Source organism: Gorilla gorilla, chromosome 8, assembly GCF_029281585.2.
Source record: "Gorilla gorilla gorilla isolate KB3781 chromosome 8, NHGRI_mGorGor1-v2.1_pri, whole genome shotgun sequence".
Classification (NCBI taxonomy): Eukaryota; Metazoa; Chordata; class Mammalia; order Primates; family Hominidae; genus Gorilla; species Gorilla gorilla.
In genome coordinates, this window is record NC_073232.2 from 109,340,119 (window position 1) to 109,363,071 (window position 22,953).

At 53.6% G+C, this 22,953-nt stretch overlaps 1 protein-coding gene across 3 annotated transcripts in view; it reads right to left on the reverse strand.

The window, feature by feature from the left end:
• The window catches only part of SLIT1 (slit guidance ligand 1), a 188,211-nt gene that overhangs the window by 60,259 nt on the left and 104,999 nt on the right, over positions 1-22,953 (reverse strand). For all 3 annotated transcript variants that reach the window (XM_019035188.4, XM_055352623.2, XM_055352624.2), the window contains 7 exons: positions 7,749-7,820; positions 6,518-6,589; positions 5,881-5,952; positions 5,168-5,331; positions 2,302-2,449; positions 1,749-1,820; positions 1,122-1,193 (listed from right to left, as the gene is read on the reverse strand). In XM_019035188.4, coding sequence (XP_018890733.3) covers positions 1,122-1,193; positions 1,749-1,820; positions 2,302-2,449; positions 5,168-5,331; positions 5,881-5,952; positions 6,518-6,589; positions 7,749-7,820 — 672 coding nt within the window. The remainder of the gene's footprint in view (positions 1-1,121; positions 1,194-1,748; positions 1,821-2,301; positions 2,450-5,167; positions 5,332-5,880; positions 5,953-6,517; positions 6,590-7,748; positions 7,821-22,953) is intronic.

Genomic DNA, 22,953 nt, shown 5'->3' on the forward strand with positions numbered 1-22,953 from the left:
GCTGTGACCAGGTACCCATGAACAACAGAAACCCACTTGGTTGGGTTATTCACTTTTACCTTTTTAGACTGCCATGTTCCAACTTAGGAGAGCTTTATTCACTTCTCAGAGGAAGGGCCCTGCATTTTGGCAGGCCACCTTCAGAATCTGATCTCCTCAGCCAATGACAACGATCCCTCACCAGGCTGTCATGTACAGCTGTGTAGGGTGTACGCTGCACAACTTCAGGGGTGCCATTCATAATTGGCCCCACCCTCTACTTGGACTCTGCTCCAAGAAAAGATGGCATGCACAGAAGGCACTGAGCTGGCAGGCTCCTGCACTCCCCGGGGGAGTTCTATTCTGTTGTACTTGCCAGGCCTCTGGTCTATGCCAAGCATGAGTCCTGTGCTGCCAAGGAGCAGGTGAAAACACTCATCCCCTAGAGTAAAAAATGGCCCCTCCTACAGGGAGCTCGCCCAACTCCAGGGCACCCTGAGTGTGCTCTCCGTACAGACAAAGTGCTGTAGGACCTCGGGTAGTGAGGCGCTTGGTGAGTGGGAGAGGGGAGTGCTTCACTACCTTTTGTATGTTTTATTGACAGACTTCCCCAGTAGATCCTGAAGGAAGGGAAATACTGAAGGAGGAGCGGGCAAACACTGTCCTAGCAGCACCCACCACATCTTGGGATTCATCACATTTGGGATAAAAGATAGCAAGTTGTGGCAGATGTCACAACTGGAGCTGGTGCTCACTGGCCCTGCGGTGACTGCAGAGGCCTCAGGAGCACAGCATGCTGGGCTTCGGGCGGGGGACGGGGCCAAGATGGTTGTGCAAAGAATGCTGGGAAAATCCTCATCGTGGCAGGGAGTGCATCCCAGTTGCCAGGGGCAACAGCTCTGCCTAGCTTCTCCACACTTCTCCCGCTCCCAGCGTCGGAGGGTCCACCAGTGAGGAAGAGGGAGCTGGAACAGCAAACCCTTTGCAGCCAAAGGATGACCCACTGAGGCTGGGGTGGGCAGGGGCTGTGTGGAGGGGGGCATAGCCCTGCTCCTCCTCTGCATCCACCAGGGCCCTGGGCCCTGCCAGCCTCCTCAGGGGATGCCCTGGGCCACTGAGGAAGCCTTGGCACTGCTACTCACAGCGAGTTCAGGGAGCGGAGGCCCTGGAAGGCGTCGGGTGCAATCTCAGCGATCTGATTGTTGCTCAGGTCTCTGCAAGGTGAGCAGAAGGAGAGGGGGCATCTGAATCCCTCAACAGCCACTAAGCCCTGCCCAGTTCCCTCCACCTCCTAGATGTCACAGGAGCAGGGTGGAGTGCTTTGAAATGAGAACAGTGGGAGGCCAGATCTCTCCTCCATTTGAAAAGCCCATGGCCGCTATTTCCCTGTGCAGTCTGAGGGCTGGGCAGGAGGGGGCACTCCAGCTTGGGAAGTTATGGACAAAGCTTTCCCATGCATCCTGGCAGTCTCCTAGCCCCCTCCCATCCTTAATTGCTCCTATTGGTACCCAAGCTGAAATGGGAGGATGACAAGCAGCTCCCATCACAGGCCAGGTTCAGGCTCAGCACTCCCTTCAGGCCTCACGATAGCCCTGCAAGGAGGTCCCCGCATCACAGCCAAGCAGCCTGAAGGGCAGGAAGGCCAGGTGGCTGGCCAAGGCCACTCAGCTGTGGGGGGCTGAGTTAGGGCCTGCCCCAGGGCTGTGGGACCACCCAGGATCTCCGTCAGCCCTGTACCAGCTCCCCAGGAAGCAGTGGGAGGCACTCACATCCTCCGTAGCTTTCTGTAGGGTGAGAAGGCTCCAGGAGGGATGGACTTGATGCCGTTGAGCTCCAGGCGTCTGCGGAGAGAAAACAGAGGGGAAGCACAAGGGCCCAGGTCAGCCCAGCCCTGGGTGTTATCTGCTGGGCTCACCTGCCCTGAATAAGCCTTTGGCCCCTCTTGCCCCTGCTCCCTTCCCACTTCCAGAAGTTGAAGTCTGGGGTAAGGACGCCGGGACAGACAGAGAAAATGCTGACTTGCGCTCCATTATCGCAGGCATTTGTAGCTGAAAGGGGCCCACAAATGATGCTGAGAACCTGATTCTAGCAGACTCACGCAGCTGGGTGGGACCACAGAGGGACACTCCCTCCCCAGCCCTCCAGAGTTTCCCAGCCCTGGACACAAAGCTCAGCCCAGCAGAGGCAAACTGTATCTTCTCTATGGTCACCGAGGGGTTGGGGCAAGCCCTGAGGCGGCGCCTACTCCAGCTCTTCACTGGCCCTCCAGAGCCAGGCCTGCCAAAGGGCTGTGCCCCAGCATCTGCCCTGCCCTGTACTCACATCTCCGTCATGGTCTCGGGCAGGTTGGCCGGGATGGCAGTGAGGCCTTTTCCACGACAGTCCACGATGCCATTGCTGCAGGTGCACATGGCCGGGCAGGAGCCAGAGGACAGGGTGCAGGTGGGCACGCGCCCCGCTTCTCCCTGGCCTGCAGAAACAGGGGGGTGTGGCCTCAGGCTGTCATGCATCAGCACCTCCCTTGAGCCCAGATACAGACTGATGGATGGGATAGGGTGTACACTGGCAGTTTCTCTCGATAAGGATGAACCAGAGGGGATCACTAATGAAATAAGATTCTGGACTTTGATATAACTCTGTGGGCGCCTGGCACACAGCAGGTTCTTGTCAGATGTTTGCTGAACTTGAATCTGAACTGAACTGCACTGGTGTGTGATTCATACACTAAGAAATCCTGGCCTAGAATTCTGAAGCTCTGGATTCTAGTCCAAGTCACTTAACACTTCTGAGCCTGAGTCCCCTCATCTCTCCCATGAGGGTGATAATGACTGTTTCCTAAACACTGAAGCACTTACTGTATGCCACATGCTATAATAAGTGCAGTACATGCAGTATTGCATTTAAGCCTAAGAGGAGCCTATTATTGTTGCCATTCTACAGCTGAGAAAACAGAGTCCTCCATATTAATTAATTTGTAGAAATTCTCACAGCTAATAAGTGGTAAAACCAGGATCCAGCCCAGTGTCTGAAATAAGAGCCTTTGAAAAAATGGAGGTATAACTTATACAAAGTGTTCTTTCTGAAGCATGTAGCTGGTGGGACCACTACCTAGACATAGAACATTTCCATTACCCAAGAAGATTCCCTCCTGCCCCTTCCCCAAAGTAACCACTATTCTGAGATCTATCGCCAAAGATTTGTTCTCCTCGTTTACGAACTTCACATAAATGAAACAGTAGTTTCTCTTGTGTCTGGCTTTTTTGCTTAATATACAATCTTTGAGATTCACCATGTTGCTGTGTGTATCAGTAGTTTGTTCTTTTTCATTGCTGAGTAGTATTCCATTATATGGATACATCATAATTAGTTGGTGGATATTCAGGTTGTCTCCAATTTTGGGCTATTATGGAAAAAGCTGCCTTTAATATTTTTGGACATTTTTGCAGAAAAAAATGCACACACCTAGTAGGAGTTGGAGGGTCACAGGGTGGACAGATGTTGAGCCTTAGTGGATCCTGCTAGACAGTTCTGCAGAGTGGTTGAGCCAGTTGATACCCCCACCAGCATTCTAACTTCGAATATTTTCCATGGCTGCCCCAAAGGGTGGGCACCAGGACCAAATGAGACAAAGCTACATGGATTCCTGGCATATTGTGACAGTGGCCTTCAAAGGAAAAGGGTTGCCAGGCTGATCAGACTCCAGAGGAGAAACTCATGTCTGAAAATAGAAACCACGGTCTTCCAAATGCAAAGGAAAAGGTTTCATTTCAAAATAAAAATTGTCCAAGTGATTTACCCATTCCAATTCCTAAAAACTGTGGCAGCTGCAATGATGCAGAGGCAGTCCTGGCTCACACATGAGACATGAACACAGGTTTTCGCACACAGGTACACACACTCATACGCACATCTGCATGCACACACACATACAGCAGTGCTGAGCACAGCGGTGTTCAAGCCCACCCATTGCACTGGGTGTCTGCCAGTGCAATGGAGGAGGTGACAGCCACAGCCAAGAGCCTCACACTGAGGAGGGAAGGCTGTGCCTAGGAGATGCTTTCCTTCAGAGCTCTGTGTGGCTGGCAGGCCCAGTCCACGGGTTTGGGAGAAACAGTCAGCCTCTAAATCCTCTGTCACAAATCTGAGAACTGTCCATTCATTCAGCAAGCATTTCCTGTGCCAAGCAAAGACAAAGTGCTGAGGATGCACCAGAAACACAATGCGGGACCTCATGTAGGATCACAGAAGGCTCCCTGGGCCCTGCAGGGTGAGGAGGAGTCGGCAGACAACAAGGAGGGAAGGGTGTGTCCAGCAGGGGAGCAGCCTGTGAGGCCAGGGCTGGGGGCACCTGCACCAGGAAGGGGCAGAGGCAGGCCAGGCACAGCTGGGGGAGCTGCAGGCAGCAGGAGGCAGGGGAGGCAGCGCTGGCCCTGGCCAAGCTTGCAGAGCCTGAGGGCAGTTCAGACTCTCGACACAGTGCTGACGGCCAGGTGAGTACACGAACAGTGACCTCCCAGACTTGCGGGTTCTTTTTGGTCTTCTGGCTGTAGTATAAGCCAGGGGCCAGGGAGGATGTAGGCAACCAGTCAGGAGGCTATGACAGAACCCCAGGGGGAAGGTGAAAGGGTGTGGGCTTTGAGGCCCACCTCTTTTGGAGCCAAGTTTGGAGGGCCTAATTCAACGACTTGTCAAGGCAGCAGAGGTGAGGCGATTGGAGGATGGAAAAAGGGGTGATAGCAGTGGCAAGGAGCCCAGAGGACATCGGAGGAGGCACTGAGTAGACCAGAAAGAGATCGGGGTGGAACAAAGAGGGTGATGAGTGGACGAGGCAGTGAGGGGACAGGAGGGAAAAGGAGAGGAGGCAAGAAGTGACATGCAGAGACAAATGCCATGGTGAGAATGGGAGGTGATGAATGGGGCAGGAGGGGCAGACAGTGGAGTCAGGAGGTGATGGATGGGGCAGGAGGGGCAGACAGTGGAGTCAGGAGGTGATGGATGGGGCACGAGGGGCAGATAGTGGGGTCAGGAGGTGATGGGCAGGGTCAGGAGGTGATGGGTGTGGCCAGGTGATGGGCGGGGTCAGGAGGTGATGGGCAGACCAGGTATTAATGTCGAGATTAGGGGCGGGAACAAGAGGCAGGGCAGGAGGCGCCGGACAGTTGAGAGCCCGGCAGGGGTCTGCACCCACCTGAGCAGCTGAACTCACTCTTCTGGACCTCTGCCACATTGAGGCCACGCAGGCTGGCTGGGCCCGAGCACTGGGTGAAGAGCCCGATGGTTGGCCGCTGCCTCAGCCACTGCGAGAGCCAGGCCAGGTGGCAGTCGCAAAACAGGTGGTTGGAGTGCAGGCGGCTGCAAGAGGACAGGATGGCTCACAACCCATCTGGATCCCCCAGCCCAGCCTGATTGTGGGAACCCCAATCTCAGGCAGGAGGCTGCCCCCGGTGCTGTGTTCAAGCCAAACACAGTCTACATTTAGTCAAGTAGGCGGCTCAGCTCCAACCCGGGGATTATCCACAGCCCCGTGAAGATCCCGCTGCTGCCCCTCCCCTCCCACATGCTCTGGGCACAGCTGGACCGGAATGTATCCAGCAAAGCCCAGGTCATCGCAATGACCTCGCACAGGCTCACTGCCCCAAACCACCTGTCTCATTTTCAAGCACAAAAACAAATCATTTGTTTTCCAAGGAAAAACCAAATTAAGTGGCATTGGATGCCCTGCAATTGCATAACTCCTTCTGCCTCCGACAGCATGAAGCCCCCAGCCTGGGCTGGCCTCTGGGGGTCTGAGGGAGAATGAGCTCCATGACCTGTCTGCAAAACCTTCACCTCCTGCCCCACCCACCCCCTGGCATCAACCAGGCTTGGCTGCCCCGCTCCCAGCTGCCCCAGCTGACTCACAAGGTCCGTAGCTTGGGCATATGGTTGAAGCTGGACACGGGGATGGTGGTGATATTGTTGTTGTTCAGGGTCCTAAATGGGAAAAACCAGAGTCATTTAGCACCTGCCCAGCAGGAGATGATGTGGGACAGGGCCGCCCTGCTAACGAACAGGGAGGCTCTCGACCTTAAAGTGACCAGCACAGGGCTGGACATGGAGGGGCTAAGCCGAAGAGCATGAGGCATATCCCACCCCACAGGAAAGCCCTGAGCTGGGACGGTGACTGTGAGCCGACAGCACCATAGACTCCAAGGCTGGTAGGATAGGGAGATGGAGCAGGGCGGGTGATGGGACGCGTCCCAGGCTTGGGTTGGCTTGGAAGAAAGGTGGGGTTTGGATAGGCAGGGAGAAAGGGAGAAGCATTCCAGGCCAAGTGCCAGAAACCCTTGGGTTTCATCCTGAGCAGGTTATACTGGGGCACACTACTTGCTGCAGGCACAACCCCATGAGTGCCTGTCCTCCCCTCCTCCGAGGTGATTCTAGGAGGGCAGGTGTCCCCCTTCCTGTCTCCCTGACGCCCGCTGCCTAGGCTGCGGCACTTGGCACCTGCCTAGCAGGGCCCTCCACACCCCTCCTTCCTTTTCCATGCTTTACTTACAGCACCTCCAGCCCCCGCAGAGCACGGAAGGCCCCTTCCTCAATGCAGCTGATCCGGTTCTTGTCCAGCTGTCTGTGAAGCAAAGGACGGTTGTAGAGAGAAGGGCACATTGCCTAGAGTAAGGCTGTCCAAACATTCTGACCATGTGCTCCATTCATTCAAAAGAGGTGCACCCCTAGCCGTTTGTTATGTGTATATGTGTCAATCCAAATAGCGAACATTAGTAAAAACTTAAGGGTTTTTTTTCTAATTTTCAGTTAAAATCATAAATATAAGTAAAAGTTATATTCTTCTACTCAACCTTACATATCCCCTGGGGAGCAGGCACCCCCCTACACACACACACACACACACACACACACACACACAGACACACACACGCACACATTTTGGAGACCACCTAGTGGGTGCTGGCAGCTGGAAAATGGGAGAGTCACAAAGCAGTGGCATCCAGAACTGGCAAACAGACCTCAGCCTGAGTACCAAAGAGGTTGACTAGAGGTGGCTACCTGGAGTGCTGCTGTCAGAGTAAACTGAAGCTGTGAGGTGAGCTCTGTGGGAAAGAATGTAGTGACTGATTATCAATGTGTGCCACAGGCGAGGTTGGGGGTGTGTGTGACAAGCATGCCAGGCATTTGCCATCCCTGCTGTAGTCAGACTTCAGGGAGGTGGTAAGCCTGGACCAGAATAAATTTGAATAGTAATAATAATAAGCCATTACATTTAAATAGCATTTGACAAAGTGTATTTATTTCCATGTTTCATTTAAACCTCAGAACATGCCTGTGAAGTAGATCTTAGTATCCCCATTTTCCAGAACAATATATCGAGGCTCAGCGATGTTCACTGACTTGCAGCGGCCTTATGTATGTGTAACTAGAAGAGAAGATTCAAACCCAGCTCTCCCAACCCAAATATGAGGCGGGCACCGACACTGTGCCACCGAAATGGACTGAGAACATTGCCCACGCTGATAACACGCTTCACCAGGTCCCCAAGGGCCCCCTCTGTTGGCTCTCATATGGAATCACAACCAAGGGAGAGGCAAGGACTGCCTGTTTCCTCCAACCCCAGACTATTCCAGAAGACCATGCTGGCACCAGCCCTCTGAGAGACCAGGTCAGCTCCCTGGCTACCTGGACCACACGGCTCGCTCGGGGATACCCCGAGGATGCTGCCAGGAGTGGCCCTGGAGCCCCCACACCCTTCTCCCTCCCAGGCCTGTACTCACAAATTTTTAAGGTCCGTAGCTCCCCGAAAAGCTTTCCTGGGGATGGCCTGGATGGCGTTCTCACTCAAGTCCCTGGGAGGATAAAGCCAGAGGGAGAGAAAACACCGGTCAGAAAAGAGGTTCCTGCAGAGTGCTGTGATAAGTCAGGGAAGCAGGGCAGGTGGGCTGGAGGGCACTGAACCAGCCACTGCTGCACCCCAGCACCTAGGACAGTGCCTGGCCCACAGTGGCCACTCAGCAAGCGTTTGTTGAATGAATGAATGATGGAACTGGAGAGACACACCATGTCCTGGAGGGAGCTCAGTCCCCAGCCACCTCCCCGTCTCTCGGCTCGGGGCTTGCAGCTGGAAGGAGAAGCCTGGGGCAGCTACGATCAGCCCTGCCAGACCCCACCTGATGTAGTTAGGATATTTGTCCCCGCCCAAATCTCGTGTTGAATGGTAATCCCCAGTGCTGGAGGTGGGGCCTGGTGGGAGGTGATCTGGTCATGGGCACTGATCCCTCCTGGCTTGGTGCTGACTTCTCGATGGCATGTGAGTTCTGGGAGCTCTGGTTGTTGAAGTGTGTGGTGCCTCCCCCTCCATTCTCCCTCTCCTTCACTCTCCCACGTGAAGTGCCTGCTCCCCTTCAGGCTTCCGCCATGAGAAAAAGCTCCCTGAGGCCTCCCCAGAAGTAGATGCCTTTGGTTCCTGCACAGCCTGCAGAACCGTAAGCCAAGTCAATCACTTTTCTTATAAATTACCCAGTCTCGGCACTTCTTTATGGCAATACAAGAACAGCCTAATGCCCACAGAGGTCAGCCCACCAGACCCACAGAGGCCAGTTCAGACCCCCACAGCATCATGCAGGGCGCAAAGGGGCATACAACAGAGGTGCTTCTGGAGGGGGATTGATGACCACTGTCTGGCACCGGGTGGGAGGGACGGCACCCTGGGCTGGCTGTGGTGGGTGCGCCTGGGGCTTACGCTCTGTGTCTTATGCTGAGCAAGCTGACTCAGGAAGGACAGAATTGGCTCCGGTGACCCAGTTGGCCAGTGGCCCACCCAGGTCTTTAGCTCCAGGCAGGGCCTGACTCCAAACCCTGTGCTCTTGGGGACTGCAGGCAGCAGGGCACCTCCGAGAGCCTAGGCCGCAGGGAGTCAGGAGCACGCAAGGGGCTGGGATCACTGAGGACTTCACACCTCCCCATGAATGCCCTGCTGCAAGGGGAGGGGGCGCTGTCAGGACTGCAAATCCTCAGCCTCGGTGACTGCCAGGCCAGCTTTGGGGCCCTTACTCCACTCCCTGTCAGGACCGGGCCTCTGACCTGTCCACCTGCCTCTCTTCCCTCTCAGCAGCCTCCCTGGCATCCACAGACATGTGCAAACACCCCTTTCCAGGTCAGCTTTTCCTACTCACAGCCACACTCCCCCCAGGCCAGCACTGCCTGAGTACTTCCCAGGAGCGTGGCGTGGATACTATCACCATCCCCATTATACAAAGGAGAAAAGGGAGGCTCAGAGAAGCTAAGCAACTTCTTCAAGGGTAACCCAGCTGGTGGGTGGTGGCTCCAGAATTTGAACCCAGGCATTGAGGTCCCAGAGCCCTGGCTTGTGCAGCAGCCCTGGGAGTAGGAACTGCCATTGCGCCCATTTCACAGAGGAGGGAACTGAGCTCCGAGATGTGAAGTAACTGACCTGGGTTGGACCCAGGCTCCCTGCCCCAGAGCCTTGCCCCAGACACACTGGGGTCCTGAAGGTGAACAACCAGCAGCAGACCATCCTGACGTAGGCCCCAGTGCCAGGCAGTTCCACAGCCCCACCTCCTCCTCCTGGGCCAGGCCCATGGGCTTTGACAGTGCCCTTCCTTTCAGCCCCTCACCCCACAGGGTCCGAGAACACAGCCCACAGCCCCCTGCCCCGCCGCACACTGCCCCTTGAACTGTCAAGGCCGCCACTGCCCTGTCTGGGTTTCCCTGGTGAGAAACCCAACGGTGTGCACAGAGCCCTGAGTCAGAAAGGTAGGAGGCAGGTGGGCTCCTACTGCCTACTAGAACTGTGAGAAGGCACTGGACCAGCTGCTGCTGCACCCCAGCACCTAGGACAGTGCCTGGCCCACATCAGCCACTCGCCAAGCATTTGTTGAATGAATGAATGAATGAATGAATGATGGAACTGGAGAGATGCACCCTGTCCTGGAGGGAGCTCAGTCCCCAGCTACCTCCCCTTCTCTGGGCTGGGGACTTGCAGCTGGAGGGAGGAGTCTGGGGTTCGAGGCCTGGCCCTCGCCCTCCTGGCCATACATCTGCAAGGCACCCTTCCCCTCCCGAGCCCAGTTTCCTCATGTACAAAATGGGAAAAATGAAAGCCTGGCAAGGCAATTGCCTTCCCGTCCCCACAGAGTGGGCACCAACATCTATGCGCTCCCTCCCCCAAACCCAGCCCCTCTGTCCTGTCCCCTCACAGCCTTTAGAAAAGCAGCCAGGTGCCCGTGTCTGAAGGGGCCTTGGCACCATCAGTGCCCCTCGTTCTTGCTCTCTCTTGCTCTCTCTCTCCTGGATGTAGGCCCCATCTCCTGGAGGGGAGATGGTTCAAGCCTGCAGCACAGACACAGCTGTCCCTCCTCCAGAGCCGTCCCACCTGCTATCCCTGAGGCATCTCCCCTTCTTGCGGGGGAAGCTTCCTCCTCCCGCACTCGCCCGGCCCCACCTTCCCTTCCTGCTCTCCCCATGGCATCTTTCATCTTAGATCTTGGTTACTTGTGCCATATCTCCAGCTCCCCTGTGTAGTCTGTCAGTATTCCTGGAGACATTCCCCAAATTCTGCCCATTTAGGCTACTCCCCAGAGGGCCCCCAGTGGCCTACTCCCCGATGCCTGTCTTTATGCAGCAACTCCCCCAGCCCCATATGTCTTGAGAGGCGCATTTCAGTCTTTGCCTGCCTAATCCTTGTTATCATCTCTTCCTTGCCTAGAGAGTTCCTTGGCTGCCACATCCTCTTCTTAGTGTCTCTGCTTCATACAAGAAATTGCTACCCTGGTGGTGCCTGCCCTAATGGCTTGATGGTTCTCCTGGTCTGTGGACTTGTGGACTTGTTCTCTCCATCTTCCTAAGTGGGATGCTGCCACTGGGCAGAGTGGGCTGGCAGGGAAATTACTGGATTTAGAGCAGGGCTGTACAGGCCACACAGGTAAACAACAGACTGCCCACACTGGAGCTCATGGTCATGCGAGTTCCTCAGTAACCAGGAGCCCAGGCTGACATGGGAGCCCAACATGAAACCAAACTCACCTTGTTGGAGTGCCCACAGGCACCAGTGACCGAGCTGGGCTTGTGGATGCAGAGCTAACCACAGGTGCATGGTCCACCCTAGAGCACTCAAGCCCAGAAAAGGGCACAGATGGGAAACCAGTGTGTGGACCTTCAATCCTTCACCCCAGAAATGTGTACTGAAAGCTGATGGTCTGCTGGGGACCCCCAAAGACTTGCTTTCATGGGGTGTACATGCCAGCTTTCAACAATGGCTGGAGGAGCAGTACTGCCAAAGAGATGGGAGAGTGCAGAGAAGTGAGTGAACAAGTCCGCTGGGGGGAGGAGAGGTGATCTCTGACCGGATCTTAAAGAGTTGATGTATCCCAGACAGAAACGGAAAATGAGGAAAGGGTGTTCTAAGCAGTGGTAACAGCTTGTGCAGAAACCCAGAGACAGGAAGGAACAAGGCAGGCTGGGGGAATCTCATGTGGTTTCGTATGACTGGTGTGTGTACGTGGGAGGTTGTGGTAGTTAAAAGACATCCACAAATGCTTTGACATTCCTCCCTTCAAAAGACAGAGGCTCATTCTCTTCCTCCTGAATGTGGGCAGGACTCAGTAACTTACTTCTGAAGAACCACATATGATGGAAACGGTAATGGATAACCTCCGAGACTAGATCATAAAAGACACTGTAGCTCCCTCCTTGTTCCTTCTGGGTTTGCCCTCTCTGGGAGAACCCAGCCCAGGTCATAAGGACACTCAAGCAGCTCTCTGGGGAGGCCCACATGGAGAGGAACCCAGGCCTCTCGCCAACAGCAGGCACAGGCTTGCCAAGCCTGTGAGCCAGCCATCAAGGAAGTGCATTCTCCAGCCCCAGCCAAGCCTTCAGATGACACAACCCCCCAACATTGTGATGCAATCTCGTGAAAAACCCCAAGCCAGAACCACCCAGCCACCTACAGAGACTGTGAGATGTTTATTGTTTGTTCTTGAAAGCCGCAGTGTTTTGAAGTCATTGGTTACGCACAACTGATGACTCATCCAGCGTTGCTTTGAGGCATGACCCTGAGGAAGGGAGGGGCATGCTTAGGCTCGAGGTTAATGGGCTGAAATCATGTTAGAGACTTGGCTACATCACTTCTCCTTTTTGGGGGCCTCAGTTTCCTCATTTGTCCAATTCATAGGCTGGAGCAGAAGATTTCTAAGCTCTTCACCAGTGCAGACCCACCCACATGCCTGCAAGACACATTGCTATGGTCTGAATGATCGTTTCCTCTCAAAAAAGGCATAGGTTGAAACCTAATCTCCAATGTGATGGTATTAGGAGGCGAGGACTTTGGGAGGTGATAGGTCATGCGAGCTCCATCCTTATAATAGGATTAGTGCCCTTATGAAAGAGACCGCAGAGAGCTGCCTTGCCCCTTCCTCCGTGTGAGGACACAGCTAGAAGGCACCATCTATGAAGCAGGAAGCAGCCTTCACCACACGCCAAATCTGCCAATACCTTGATCTTGGACTTCCCACCTCTAGAACTGTGAGAAATAAATTTCTGCTGTTTATAAGCCACTTGGTCTATGGCATTTTGTTTTTGTTTTTTTAGAGACAAGGTCTTGCTGTCACCCAGGCCAGACTGCAGTGGCACAATCATAGCACACTGTCACCTTGAACTCCTGGGCTCAAGCGATCCTCCCCACCTCAGCCTTCTGAGTAGCCGGGACTACAGATGCGCTGGGACTACAGATCCTCTACGGGTGGAGACAGGGTCTCATTTTGTTGCTCAGGCTGGTCTCAAACTCCTGGCCTCAAGTGATTCACCCACCTCAGCCTCCCAATACAATATTTTGTTATAGCAGCTGGAACAGACTAAGACACACATCAAGTGAGGTGGTTGCTTCTTTAGAGGATTTGGGGTCCCAGAAAGGAGGTGAGGAAAGTTGCTGGCCATACACCTACTGAAAGACGGGGTCTGGGGAGAAGAGAGACACAGCCTTCCGCCTTTGCTGACCCACAGGGACTCAGGGAGATGAGAGCACGTGCATTAAGAGCCAGATGGAGGCAGGAAGGAGTGGTGGCCTGAGGATGTCCACAGAGTCAGGAAGGTGGGACCTCCAGTGGGACCCTCATCTCAGCCCAGCCGACCACTCACCCTTTGGCCAAGCCTGGGAAGGAACGCTGGGCCGGCACTCACATCCATTCATTATTCCATTTAATCCTCACCACAACCCTGCAAGGAAGGTTTTTTTATTCGTATTGATTTGCTTATCGATTTAGACCCAACCTTGTTCTAGAAAGCCTTTAAGGTGGCTTATAGGGATTTTCAAAACAGCAAGAGAGCAAGAGTGAAAAATGAGGCACAGAGAAGAGGAGGAATCAATGGCGGGTACTAAGAATGCATGTACCATGTGACCACATGCCAGGCTGGGCTGAGCGGGGCTCTGAGCTTTCTCACTGAGAGCCAACGTGAAAGGAGAGCCAGTCAGTTCACAGCGCCCACGGGACACGTATAAGTCTAAAAAGATCAGCTTCTCAGGAGTACAGCTGGTGTGGCACTCAGACGAGGCAAGAATTTTCCCAGGGGTGTTTATTAAAAATGACAGTGTAGCCTAATCAATAACACTAGATCCTTATAATTAATGGGGTTTGAGTGCCTGTTTCTTATAATAGCATCAAAGTACAATTCAGCAAATGCAATTCTATAAGGACTCACACCAGCAACTAAGTAGGGAAGAGGGAGAAGGCAGAGGCCGACTCCAGGCAGGCCCAGTCTATGCAAAGACGCTGGGGCATGAGAGAGCCTGGTATGACTGGGGAGGAGCAGAGGCTCTGGGAAGCAAGTGTCAGCTGGGAGAAGCCTCACACAGGCCGGGGAGAGTGATGGGATAGAACAGAGAGGGCTGTGATCTGACCATCTTTTTAATTATTTTATTTATTTATTTAGAGACAGCATCTCACTCTGTCACTCAGGCTGGAGTGCAGTCACTCAATCATAGCTCACTGCACTGTTGAAATCCTGGGCTCAGGTGATTCTCCTCTCTCAGCTTCCTGAGTAGCTGGGACTACAGGCGCATGCTACCATGCCTGGCTAATTTTTTTAAAAAATATTTTTGTAGAGACAGGGTCTCACTATGTTGTCCAGGCTGGTCTCAAACTCCTGGGTTCAAGTGATCCTCCCTCCTCAGCCTCCCAAGTAGCTGGGACTACAGGCACGGGCACTGCGCCCAGCTCTGACCATCTTTCGGGCTTTGTTCTGGGGCACCAAAGCTTAAAGAGGAAAGACACAACCCCCAGGCAGGCAGGCAGCAGGTGATGCCAACAGCCATCAGGAGATGAGAGATGGCCCAAAGCTGGGTGTAGAACTGCCCCACCCTGGCCAGCCAGCCCACAGCCAGAAGCAGCCCTCATCGTTTAAATGAAGACAGGAAAGTGAATTTGGGGCCCCAGGAGAGGCCAGAGGAAAACAGGTGAACCTTGGAAGCCTCAGGAAAATGCAGCCTGATGGCAGCAAAGCGGGTGGTACAAGGAGCCTGCACCTGCAGAGAGAAGGACCAGGTTCAGCTCCTGCTTCTGCTATTGACCAACCATGGACCTGGAGAAGTTCTGCACCTGAGAGCTTCAGGTGTCCTATTTGTAAAATAACTACCACGTGGGACTTTGGAGAAGATTGTGAATTGATGTACTTAAGCTTCTGAATCACAACCTCCATTTAGCAACATTCAAGAAATGCGGGCTGTTGTCCCTGCCTTAAGCACAGCCTAAGCAACCCTAAGGCTCTGTTGTTTCAAGCTTTCCCACGAGGGGGCGCCAGAAGCCTTCCCTGGACCTGGATGCCTCAACCACATCGCAAACTAGTAGAACAAAGCTATTCTCTTTTTTTTTTCTTTTTGCTCCAACTGACTTCCTACCTTGCCAATACTTGTCTCATCTTTCCCAAATCCCTTTGAAATAAAGTTTATCATGTCTTCTGCCCCGGTCTGTGTGGAAACCCCCCAAAAGCACCACCTAAGCCTTTCCCCATCAGTTTTCCAGGAGCTCTGGGCCACCTTCATCTCCCTCAGACCCAGTCATTCCTGCCCGTCCTCCTCCCACGCGGCCTTGTCAAACGCCCTGAAGTGAGGAGATGGCCGGGATGTGTCTGGGCAGAATGAGACACCCTGAGAACTGCCGTCCTGGAAGCGGGCGGGATCTGCGACTGGAAGGACAAACAGTCAAGCCAAGGGCAGCCAGGGCCTGTTCCAGCCCGGGGAAGCGGAGCCAGACAGGGGTTCAGAAGGAGGGCAGGGGCAGGACAGTGACGAGGGCACCATGACAGATCCCCAGAGTCAGACCCAGGACAGCGCTGGGGAGATACAGGGCTGGGGCAGAAGCTGAAGGGCGGGACGAGGTCCCAGACTTCTGACAAGCACCTGGGGGATGCGGGGATGCTGGTCCAGGGAGCACTCACGGAGAGGCCAGGGTGCTGAGGACAAAGCCCACAGCTGGGTGTCACAGGGGAGACTTGGCTCCACTCACTTAAACCGTGTGGTCTCGGGCAAGTCATGTAACCTCTCTGGCCCCGGTTTTCTCATCTGCAACATGGGGATGGAAAGCGGCACTTATGTTGCAGGATCTGACGCGAGAGGTGCCCCTGCCTACTCCCTCACCTCTGCTGACATTCCTCCAGTTTCCCAGACCCCTCCTGACATCCACAGGACCTGTGTACTTGCTGTGGCTTCTGCCTGGGATACTCTTCCCTCACCTTCACCCAGGAAACGCTATTTATCCTTCACACCTCAGTCTACAAACACCTCCCCTGAGCCTGAGTCAGCTGCTCTATCTGCAACAGGCTCCCAGCACCCCCACTTTTACTTTTCGGCACAACCCAGGCTTGTAATAAAATACAGGTGCACCGAATGTGATGAAGTACTGATTCTGGTGAACGTCCATCTCCATCTCCAGACCATAACCTCCCGGCAGACACTCTCCTTCACTTTCCCTTGTATCCTGGCACATTGCAGAGACTCAGTAATTTTTAGCTGAATGAACTAAAATGGATCCTTACATGAGTCCTCTGCTCTAATCCCTCTCCATTTTCCCGGCCAAAACAAGTAGTTAGGACTGGCCAAGGGAGAGGCAGGAGCTCAGGGCCAGACAGGCTGGCTGTGCATGGCGAGAGACCACAGCTCCCCACCTATGCTGCGGCCACTTGTACCTGCTCTGCCTAACCAGGCTGCAGACCCAGTGAGATGCAGACTCAGAAGGGGAAGGCAGGCACGAGCAAGCACTTGTTATTGTGGATGATGTAACAATCGCACCTCTTCCCTTCACACATCCTTCAGGATATTAACAACCAACACCCTCAAGTGGTTCCAAGTTCACACCAGCTCGAGGCAAGGGCCCTGCAGAAAAAGCATGAACCCCATCGCCAAGATCAAGCACCCCAGGAGGCAAGCTCCACCAAGAGCAGCCCCCACTTGGCCTGGAAGCATCGGGCAACCCCAGTCGGCCGCCCGCCCCGAAGACAAGGGGGCTGCCAGGCCCACACCCTGACTTGGCACCATCCCCAGGCACCCCGCTCTGGCTGCCCCTCCTCCTGCACACTCTGCCAATCCCCCCATCCTCTCCCAGGGCTGGAGGAGGCAGGGGTTGGGGAAGCCGAGGTCAAGACCCCATGTTCTGGCTGCTAATCTGCCTTCACGCTCTAAACTGATTGGTCACTGCTGGCAGACCAGCCTCTAAGGGGATTAGCAGTGGGGGCAGGGGTGGGAGTACACAGAGGGCTGCTGGGCACCCGTCAAGGCTGGACTGGGCTCTGGGTTCTTGCTGCCCACTCGGGCGCCACTGCAGGGCACAGGCCTTACTTTGTCTGCCTTTCATGCCACATGGAAGCTCTGGGCAGCCTGGCCTGTCCCTTCGGCCCCCTGCAGCCTGAGTGGTTACCTTGAACCAGGGCACCCCAAGGGTTCCAGGGCACCTCATCTGGGGGCTTAGATCCTTGTCAGAAGATGGTTGGATTAAGGACTCAGGCTCTGGCCTCATGCACATCTTCTAACCCCCAAGCCTCAGTCTTCTCATGGTAAAATGGGAATAATTATCATATGGCTTAACCACAGCTGAGTGTGGGGCCTCAGCCAGGACTGGCAGAGTTGGCTGCCATTGCCCACACTTTAATAATTGTCTTTTGGGCTCTGTAGGGAGGAGGAGGGAGGGTCAGGGCCTGGGAGTCAGGAGGCTGAGGCTCAAGGCCGCCAACCCACTCCATGACCTCTGGCAGGACCACAGTTAGTTCCCAACATCTGCAACAATACTGACCTCCCAGGGATGCTGGGAGGATGGGATTACATGCTGTGTGTGTCACACACTCAGCGTGCCCACTGGTAGCTGGTGCCAGCACGGGGCAGCCTCACACGACTGTTATCTATAAGTGGCTGCCCGGGACTCCACTGCAGATAACTCAGCAAGTGAGTCCCTGGCACCTGGTGGATTGGCAGCATCGTCATCCCCGGGAAGTTTGATAGGAAAGCAGATTTTCTGGGTCCCACCTCCTGAGTCTGAACCTGCATTTCAGCAGGATCCCTCAGTGTCTCAGGTGCACACTCAAGTCTGAGAAGTGCTGCCTCCAGCAGAGGAAAGGTGTAAAATGTTTTAATGTCCCCAGCTGGAGCCAAAGCAAACCAGATTATAACCTCTGTACTGGTTAGCATTTCAAAGCAAGGGTTGGAGGTGCCAACTCCTATTCTTTGGGGGCTGAGGTGGGGAGACTTAGACACAGACACCCCTAGTGAGTGGAGAGAGGGAAGAGCAGCTACCAACCCCTCAGCTGCAGCTCACCAAGGCCTGCCTTCCTGAGGAACAGAAAAGGCACCCACAGGGCTGGTGGGGGGCAGGGACCAGCCACTACATTTGTCCCACAGGCCCTTCCTGCATTTCTGCCAATTTGCATGGAAGACGCCTGAGGGCACGGGTGAGGAGCAGGTGTGGGGCTCCCCGGTGAATCAGCTCCAGCACTCACAGCAGAGGAAGACTTGGCATCTCCAGCATGGCCAGGAGGTCAGGAGTCCCAGCCCTGGCTCCCTGCTCAGGCCAGGGAATGGGAGACAGACTCCTAAGGACTGTCTGTGCTCCAGGTCCCTGCTGCAGGATGGCTTGGCAGGAGGGAGGCTATCAATACCCATGGGTGGGACGCTGGGATGCACATGCTGCTCAGAGATGCTCCTGGGATCTCGCTGGACCATCCCGCCTTTGTCTCTGCCGGTTCTTCACACCTCCCTTTAGATCCTATGCCTCCCACGTAGAAGGGGAATTAATTCTGCAAGTACCCCTCCCTGCCTGCTCTCTCCAGCCCATGAAACAACACTCAAGTGCCCCAGATCTACCCTGTGTGCATACTGCATGTGTGCACGCCTGTCTCCAGGTCAGGGACTAGGTCTAATTCACCTTCAAGGTGGGTTCTGGAGAGCATTCGATGATAAGAACCTGCATTGTGCTGCCTTGGGCCTCAACCCAGAGGCCAGGGCTTTGCCCGCTCACAAACCTCAGGTGCTCCCAGAAGATGCAAGTAGAAAGCTTATCAGTCAGCTAATTCTCAGTGTGAATCTGTTTGTTTCATCTTCTCCAGAAGTTCAAGCTCAGGTAGGGGCCAGGGCCAGGGTGCAAAGCAGACCCAGCAGTGGTGTCAAAGAGACCACACTGGTGCAGTGAAGGGGGAGTGGGTCCCGCCTGCCACAAGCCCAGTTTCCTTTAATCTGGTCCTCTACTTCTCTGTCTTGTGAAAATACAGGACGGAACTGGGGGCCGTGGCTCACACCTATAATTTCAGCACTTCGGCAGGCTGAGGTGGGAGGATGGCTTGAGGCCAGTTTGAGATCATCATGGGCAACATAGTGAGTGAGAGCCCATCTCTCCAAACAGCTAACAAAATCAGCGAGACATGGTGATGCCTGCCTATAGTCCTAGCTACTCGGAGGCTAAGACAGGAGGATTGTTTGAGCCTAAGAGTTCAAGGTTACAGTGAGCTATGATCATGACACTGCACTCCAACTTGGGTGACAGAGTGAGACTCCATCTCTTAAAAAAAAAACACACAGGACAGGATAGATCCTGGGAGCTGCCTTTGCCACCTCCACTAGGCTTGGCTGCGGTCCTTTGAGTGGCAAGTTCCCCTTCCTAATCCTGGGTGCTCTCCTGCTCCCCTTCTCTGCAACCCTGACTGCCTTGAGCCAGACCAGCTGGAGCGGATGGCAGGGTCATCAGATCAGCGAGCTTCCCTAAAGGAAATCTCAGGGCGCAGTAGCTAGTCTAGGAGCAGAGCGCTGCAGCCTGGATTCAAAACGAAGCTCAGCACCAACTGATGCCTCTTTGGGCCTCAGTTTCCTTTTCTGTAACATAAGTTTGTAAGAGGAGACTGGCACACAGTGGGTGACAATCAGTTGTATTGTCCGTGAGGCTTCCAACTGCCACTACTAAATCCTGAGTGGTACAGCTCTGTGACTCTGACTGAAGAAATGACTGCTCCCTCTCCTTTACCACCTCTCCCACTCCTAAGAGAATGATAAGATTCATGGAATTAAAGCTCACACATGCTCTGTGAGGTCTGGAGATTTTTTTTCAATTATCGAACTACAGTCTGGGCACAGTGGCTCATGCTTGTAATCCCAGCACTTTGGGAGGCCGAAGCAAGAGGATCACTGGAGCCTAGGAATTTGAGGCAACCTGGGCAACATAGCAAGACCTGGTCTCCACAAAAATGTTTTTAAATAATTAGCCAGGTGTGTTAGTGTGTCTGTGGTCTCAGCTACTCAGGAGGCTGAGTTGGGAGGATTGTCAAGCCAAGGAGGTGGAAGCTGCAGTGAGCTGTGATCATGCCACTTCACTCCAGTCTGGGCAACAGAGTGAGACCCTATCTCAAAAATTTATAAATAAATAAATAAATAAATAAATAAATAAAATAAAATAAAATGTGGAACAGCCAACATGGTCCCAGGGAACTCCTGATGTCCAAGTTCCTGCAGGTGGTTTGGGGGCCTGACACTGTGGATGGTGGGGTCTGAGCTTTGCCCTTATTCATCCCACCCACATTTACTGAGCACCCAGCATGTGCCAGGTCCCATCAGCTGGAGAGGTGCACCCCTTCCCTGTCCACCGCGAAGCCGCAAACCCTCCTGTGGCAGCCCCCTCCTTCTCCCTCCACCACCACCAGAGTTAATGTTGCAGAAACCTCATCAGGCAGAGATATTAAGCAGCCTTGAATGGCCGCAACATAAAAGCACCCAGGGTAACATTTCCTTGAACCCGGCTGTTTGCTATGCAGCTACTGAGCATGCTTTCCCCCAACAGAGATATCAGGGGCACATCCCACAAGGCAGCCCTGCTTTGAAGTGAAAGTTCAGCCCTGCCAAGGAACAGCAGCTCAGAGGCTAGAGTCCCACTAAGCAGCGAGAGGCTCAGGGGCACACAGGAGACACAACCAGCTTCGTCCTTCAACTGTACCTACTGCAAGTGGCAGACATGAGTCCCAGCCACTAAGGCAAGGGCACAGCAGCAGGCAATGAGGGTGAATGAAGCAGGCAGAGGAATGCAGGCCCCTCTGCATGTGAACACCAGGGCGAGGCCTCCAGGCTTACTCAACACCAGGTGCTGGGCGTGGAGACCTTGGAGGCCCCTGGTGACCTGCTAGTCCTGGGCGGGAATGCACCGGGGAGTATGAGAGGCAAGGCTCCTGTCCCAGGCACCTACAAGGAACAGTTAGGACCAGTGACTTCAGAGGTTCCCAGGCCAGACACACAATGGTGGGGGCAGGGGAGGTGGTGCAGGAGGACAAAGAATTGATGTATAGAGAAAAGGACATGAGCTTTGGAGCCGGAAAACCCTGGGCTTGACTCCAAGCCCTACCATTTACTGCCTGTGTGACCTTGGGCAAGTTACTTAACCTCTCTGAGTCTGGTTACTCATGGGTAGAGGAGGGTTAATCACATCTCCCTCTTGCTGAGTTGCGAGGATTAAATACCATATGTACCACTTATATAAAGCTCAAAATAGGCAAAACTAATCTATGCTGTTGGAAGTCAGGATTGTAGTTAGTCGGGATGGGGGGTGCAGGGATTTGTGGCTGGAAGGGGGTACAGGAGGCTTCTAGGAACTCATGATGTTTTACTTTTTGATCTGGTGCTGGTTACATGAGTGTGTTCACTTTGAGAAAATGTGGTGAGCTGTATACTCATTGGCACACTTTTCAGAATATATGTTATACTTCAATTAAAAGTTTTAAAAAGTAACATGGGAAGCACTGATTCCAGCACCTGGTGCTTTGTAGGCATTCAACAAATGCCAGTGCCCTCCCTCTCCAGTCCCTGCTGGAGGAGACAAATGCAGAAAAAATCTGCCAAGTGACAAATACTCCAAGAAGCCAGGCTCACAATTTTAAGCAGTGGGGAGATTCCCAGGCTGAGAGGAAACTGCATGGAGGACAGTGTGGCAGAAACAATCCCCAGCCAACAGTGAGGAGGGACTGGGGCCAGCTTCCAGCAGACACAGAGGCAGAAATGGGAAAATGGGCACTGTGCAGATGTGAGTATCTGACTCTGCCAGGTGAAGATGCTGCATCTTCCAGAGTCTCTAATACAGCAATGCCAGTTCAGGTTCTGTGTCTTCCTGGAGAATAGGCACAGCACCCTGCTCTGGGACAAGACTTCCAGGTCACGGGGTAGAACTACAGGAGCAAGGATCTGGGAGAGCCAGGGCTGGAGTATGGGAAATAGGCCAATGGAATAGCCTTCAGAGTAGGTCCAAATGCCTTCTCTGCCTTGTTGCAGGAAGCAATGAGGGTATGTTGTAAAATAGAGAAAACAGAAATCAAAGAAGTAAAAAGAATAAAGACAGAAATAGGTAGAAATATCAAACAAAAGAGAGGTGCAGCCTGCAAAGCCCTTTGCATCTGCTACCAATGGGCCCCGGGCTTCTCACAAACTAGGGGGACTGCGGGGAATGGTATCTTACACAGTTTAGCAAGTCTATGGATAAAACAGCCTGGGAGCAGAGTGGCCTTTCCTGGGTCTAAAACCAAGCACTGAGGCCTCCTACAAGTCTTTATAAAGAGATGATCACAGGACATCGTTGCCTGCAAGGAGCTCCCCGCTACCCCCTGCCAAAAAATAGAGATGACTGTGAGAGAGAAAAGCAATACCCTCACTAGCATCCCCAGCGGGGGCCCAAGAACACTCAGCCACACCTTCCAAGTCACATGAAGCTAAGTCACAGGTCAGCTAATTCTGCAAAGGATCAATTTGCTAAATTTCTTTGTTTCCTTTAACAGTTTGGTTTTAGGTGGGCAGTTTCCCATTTCCCTTCACAATAGCCTTTTAAGGACAGTCAGATTGCCCCACCCCAGGCACTTCCTGTAGGAAGACTCCAAGCTCCACCGTTCCTCTGTAGGAAGAGGCTGGGGCGGGTTCACTATAGTTCAAACACCCGGAGCTGGGGCAGAGACAAATGGAACAGTTCTTAAACTGCTGTAATAAAGACAAAATGCAAACCAGTCGACTCACACCAAATAGTTAAAAGAAATAAGTCAATTTGACGTATTGGTCATTTGACAAATTGGCCATTCCATGAATTGACTTTTGGGGCAAATTGGCTTTTGGCAAAAATGGCATTTGGCAAATTGGTCTGCTTCTGTCACAGCAATGCATTTCACAGGGCAGTTACTCACACGCTCCCAGCCCGGGCTTACGGCCTGGTACCCGATCTCAGGAGAAGTCGTTCTGCAGGGTCAGTGCCACCACCTACTATACTGCTCTTTGCTGGACTGGCTCAAGCCAGGTGGGTTTTAGGGTATTTTGAAGAATGCACAGGCTACGCAGCAGGCAGGCCACCCTTCACACGCATCACTTTTCTCAGGAAAGCTCATCCAGGCTCGAGGGGCAGACTCTTTGGGTTCTCCCGGTTGAGGACCACGGGTGGGCCTGGGGCTGGGAAAGGCAGGATTTAATGTGGTTTGAAA